Below are 5,630 nucleotides of genomic sequence, written 5' to 3' on the forward strand. Positions count from 1 at the left end.
CCACAAAATAACCCTCTCCACAAAAATCTCCTGAACCAACCTCTCAACACAAATCACCTGACATTCCATCATCTGAACCCCAACCAGATATTCCTACATCTGAACAAGCCTCTCCCACAAAATAACCCTCTCCACAAAAATCTCCTGAACCAACCTCTCAACACAAATCTCCTGAACCAACATCTGAACACAAATCTCCTGAACCTACCTCTGCACATCAATCTCCTGAATCAACTCCTGAACCCAATCCTAACCCAAGTGCTGAACATGTTTCTCCTGAACGTATTCACACTTGTGCTCCTAACCCTTCAGAAGCAGATGTTGTTATCATTGACAACCCTGCTAATGAATCATCTAAACACTCTCCCATTCCCAATATCTCACCCTCATCCTCTGACCTATTTGGTAACCTCTCAAATCAGCTTTATGATGATTTACTTAGGTTGTCACATATTAAGGACAGGTTCTTGGTGTGTCCCTCTGATGTGGATATGGAGGTTTCACTCCTCAAGGCCAAAATCTGTAATGCTCTGGATGCAGTGGGTGATGATATCAAGTCAGTTATTGGAAAACGGGATATGGAGGTAGTTCATCTGATGAAGGAAGGCTTAGCAAGGGCTGGTTTAAAAAGATTAACTATGTATAGTCATGAAGAGAATGAGCGTGCCAAGTTTGCTGCTGTATCTGCTGCTGTGAGGCGTCTGACTGCTTTTAAGGAGTGCTGGATTGATTCCAAACTTTTCAAAAGTCTTGAAGATCAGAGGATTGAAAATGAGCGTATGGCTGAAGCTGCTGCAAGGATTGCCCAACTAGCTGATGAGCTGCACCAAGAGGATGCTCCGGATGCTGATACTCTTATGATTGATTATCAAGAGGTTGGTGAACCCTCCTCTGATAGAGGAAAAGCTCCCATGGATTCAGATCAGCTAAGGATTTTTCAGGATGCATTGAGGCAACAACAAGAAGCTCTTGAGAGGCACAGATCAAATCATCAGAACTTAGAGTCCAAGGTGGACAAGCTTGACTCTAAAGTGGACTCCCTGAACGACAAATTTGATATCCTCTTAGCTTTTCTTCAAAAACCCTAGGCTTCTATGCACTTTATGTTTTTAATGTTTTATTTATCTTTAGTATCTTCTGAACATTTTTTTTGTCTCTTTGGTTTTTATCATTGATATTTTTGGTTCGTTACTTCATATTTTGGTATGGTTTATTTTTTTATTTACTTATAGACAAGAAAATAAGAACACAAGCTGAATTTAAAAGAAAATTTTTTTATTGATGATCTGACAATGATGAGTACATTGGTAAAGAGAAAAAGACGACCTAATCCTAGTCAGATGGATAATACTCAGAAGAAATCTCAGATTTCTCCTCAGCATCATCTGATGAAATTTCTATAGGCTCTGGGTTCTGCTCTTCTTCTTCTTCTTGTTCTTCTTCTGGAACATAGCCAGCCAAGAACTCAACATAGTCAGCGTCGTCTTCATTTTCCTCAGCTTCAGAGTCTGATGAGATGATTATAATTTCAGCATCTTGTGGTTTCTTATTATCTTCTTTATCTTTTTCATCGTTTTCGCGTTCTTCTTCTTCTTTCTTTCTACGAACCTCTGCAATACGTGCACTAAATCTTTTCATTCTTCTTGATTCTTCTTGATATAATTGTTTACATTTTGTTGTGAAGAATGTTTGTCAACAATTTCACCTTTTATAGACTTTTTGGCGCGTTGGTTTTTGCTTTTGAAATAAATTCACCTTTGTAACAACCAATTTCCTTCTTTGACTGTCTTGGTTATCTAATTTTTTTTTACTTTTTGATAATGACAAAAGGGGGAGTAGTTACGCATTAATTGAAAGTTGATAAGTTTTAAAAAAAGCTGAAACCACTTTTGTTTGTTAAGTTATTAAAAGTTATCTTTTATTTGTTTTACGTATTTCAATGCGGAGATTAAGTAATTTAAAACTGAAATTAAATTTCATAAGTAAGGATAAGTTAAAAGTGCAATTTTAACTTAGCCTTATGAGACTCAGGGGGAGAGCTTGCAAACCTCTCGCTCTGAAGAAAGATGTGAAATTTGTTTCACTTTAAACACTTAAGTCTTATACTAAATTAAATTTTCATGGATAAAACTTAAAGCTTAGGCTTTATGGAGAATCAATCTTAGGGGGAGCTTGCAAACCTCATAAACCTAAGAGAAACATGATAAGTTAATTTAACAACAATTGTCAATTAATACTTATGTTTGTCATCATCAAAAAGGGGGAGATTGTTGGAACAAAATTGATTTAAAAATGTTTGCCCCTAAATCTATTAAGGTTTTGATGATAACAAAGTATTAATAAACAATTGGAAGGACTAAAAATTTAATTTAAGTGTGCAGATATTAGCTTCAGATAAGCTCTGAGTAAAGCTCAGAAGATATATATATTCAGAAGTTTACAAGCGCTCAGAAGATGTTGAACTTCAGAAGTTACAACCTTCAGATGATGAAGACGTCAGAACCTCTTAAGGTCTTAGCCTCATCAAACTCTGAAGATCTTCTTGAAGTTTGTGAAGATTCTCTTTTGCAAGTCAACTCTTCTACCAATGAAGAAAAGGACCTTTCAAGCTTGATCAGAACAGCTACTCTCTTTTTGTCTGTCCACTCTTGAGAACGTGGGACATCAGACTTGTTAGCTGAATAAGGAAAGTCTTCTCTGCACATGGTCAAAGTATCTGAAACTCTTACTCAGTTTTAGAAACAACCAAACTGCATCAAGACAAGTTGCTTGAAGACAAAAGGTTATCTACTTCAACGGTCATTTCTGCAACGACTCTTTTCTGGTTGTATATATACTAGAAGGATCAGTTGTATTAAAAAATAACATACGAGATTATCAAGGATTTAACACGCGCTGAACGAAACTCTGAATTCTGTGTATACAAGCTCTGAACCTCTGATCTAGTGTTTTTGCACTTGTAGTTCAAATACCTTGTACTCATTGTTTTTGCTCTTTTAGGTTCTCCTAAGAGCAGTTGTATACTTTCATCTACTTTACTATCTTTAGTACTTGAGGAAACTGAAGCTTGTGTGCTTAAGTGTGAAGTCTTAAGCTTGTGTGCTTGAGCATTGTTGTGAAGTCTCTTGCTTGTGTGCTTGAGCATTTGTAATCTTGTGTGATTATAGTGAACTCCCTTGGAAGTGCAGGGGGACTGGACTACTCTCGTTTTGTGAGAGGAACCAGTATAAATTTGCTTGTGTGGTTTCTCTCTCTCTCTTGTTATTATTTGTGTTACTTATCCGCTGCTAACGTAGTTGAGTTAAGAACTTTGAAAAAGTTTTAACTTAGCTAAAACACAATTCAACCCCCCCCCCCCCCCCCTTCTTGTGTTTTCACACCTTCATCCTATACCATTAATGAAGAACAATTTTGTAAATTAACTCATAATTTCTCTTTTCCATACAACATTAATTACATTTCTTAATTTATGTAATTTGCCCAAAGTGACTTACATTTGGAACGGAAGGAGTATTTAAGATGCTTAAAGAGTGTCTGGGGCACTGTATAGCATTTTCCTTAAATTAATTCACTATTGTTTGAACATCCTCCATGCTACTCAAACTACTACTAAAAAAAATTAAATTTAGAGAGGGAAGAAATTTGTCGCTAATGTCATAATTTCTGTCACAGACACATTTAGCGACGTATTAACCGACGACACAAAATTCGTACCCAATTTATTCTTAGAATTATGTCGCTAATTAGGGACGGATTTCAGTCCCCTCTCTAATTTACAACAGATTTCAGATTCTCTCACTAAAATTTGTGACAGATTTGAAATTACCTCACTAACTTTGAAGTTTGTTAGATTTTGTGAGGGAATTTATGACTTACAGAGGGATTGTTACGTATTCAAATTCCTAACTAACAATTATTTGTTAGCTTTTGTGAGGGAATTTGTGACGGGCTGTTAGTGAGGGATTTATTTCTTTACAAATTCCGTTGCTAAATTTAATATTTTTAATTTAATAAAAGAATATAAGATTCTGTCACTATTTACATCACAAATTGTGAGGGATACGTTTCCCTTACAAAATTCCGTCACTAAATTGTGTTTTTTTCGTAGTGAACAAATTTATTCCTCAACTATACCCAAATTATATTTCACCACATTCTTTCACACGCTTATATTTTTCTTAACCAATAGCTAGAGCTAACCTCGTTATTCTTTGTCCGACAATTAGCTTATAATTTGCTATACATGGCATTATTTTGCATGTGTTATTTAAATTACTATTATAATTTTAACTGATTAATTAAAAATTAGTTATAGAATAAGTTATTCTCCTTAAAACCAAACATAGATTCTATAGAGTGGGGTAACAATACTTTGGAATGGAATCAAGAACCCCTCCCCCTCCCCCTCCCCCTCCCCCTCCCCATCTCCCTCTCCATTCCGATTAAGACCAATGCACATGAAATTTAACATCCATAGCATCCTTTATTCAAATGTACATGCTCCTAACACTCCCTAAGGCCCACTTTAGTTATTCTCACATCCAAATATTATATTCTTATCAAATGGAACAATTTTTACTATATTATAAATAAAATTTAAATATTTTGATAGCATTCTCACCCCCATCATTTCCTTTATAAATACCTCATTCACCCATTCCTAACTATCATTGCACACTCATCTCTAACCACCTCACAAAACCTTAAAAAATAACAAGACACTTAATTTATGTTTCTTTCTTTCTTGCTCATCTTGTACTAATCCAAGAATGTCAGGCGTTTGGCTTTTCAACAACGCTAACGGCGTGATGAGGCTAGTGGACGGCTCAGAGGCCATGGAAGGCGGTCGCCATGGGTCAGGTGGACGGCGCTGCAAGGTGCTTGTTCACACCGCAAGCAATGAGATCATCACATCTTATGCGGTTTTAGAGCGAAAGCTTTATTCGCTAGGATGGGAGCGTTACTATGATGACCCTGACCTCCTTCAGTTCCACAAACACTCCACCATTGATCTTATCTCCCTTCCTATGGATTTCAATAGGTTCAAGTCCATGCACATGTATGACATAGTTGTGAAGAACAAGCACTCCTTTGAAGTTAGGGACATGATGATGTAGGCCAAAAAATAAACAACAATTAGTCCCTATGCATGACCATGTAATTTGGATATTCTTGGTTTTGCTTCTAAGTTGTATGTGTCTTGGTTTGATTTTTTATTAGTGTGACTTAACATGAATATTGTTAATTAGTCACACTATATTCTATGTATATTTTGAGCATAGGTTTAATTTGTGTTTTGAATACTATATATATTATATATATGTAATATTATAGAGATACTACGGTGTGTTTGTGTTTGAGTGGCTCTCATTTGAGTGCTGTAAATGTTAATTTGTACGTAGTTGTTAAAGTTGAAGTTTTACCAATTTAACTCGTGTGTCCTAATTAAATGTTCATTGTGCTTCTACTTTTCAATGTTCATATATAAACACTTTCTCATAGGGGATTCATTAATCAACTCATGGTACCTCGTGTATTTTTATACTTTAGATATAGAAAATGGTAATCGTTTAGTTTTCACATGCCCCTTATATATAGGTCTTTATATTGGGAGTGGCTCATTTGAAGGG

The 5,630-nt window shown here is 35.7% G+C and overlaps 1 protein-coding gene across 1 annotated transcript; it reads left to right on the forward strand.

The window, feature by feature from the left end:
- The first annotated feature begins 4,683 nt into the window (after nucleotides 1-4,683).
- LOC123885353 (flowering-promoting factor 1-like protein 1) lies at nucleotides 4,684-5,355 on the forward strand. The gene has a single exon (XM_045934631.1). The coding sequence runs from the start codon at nucleotides 4,770-4,772 to the stop codon at nucleotides 5,115-5,117; it is 348 nt and encodes a 115-aa protein (XP_045790587.1). The 5' UTR covers nucleotides 4,684-4,769; the 3' UTR covers nucleotides 5,118-5,355.
- Nucleotides 5,356-5,630: the final 275 nt, after the last annotated feature.

The sequence above is a fragment of the Trifolium pratense genome, linkage group LG5, assembly GCF_020283565.1.
Source record: "Trifolium pratense cultivar HEN17-A07 linkage group LG5, ARS_RC_1.1, whole genome shotgun sequence".
In the NCBI taxonomy this organism is placed as follows: Eukaryota; Viridiplantae; Streptophyta; class Magnoliopsida; order Fabales; family Fabaceae; genus Trifolium; species Trifolium pratense.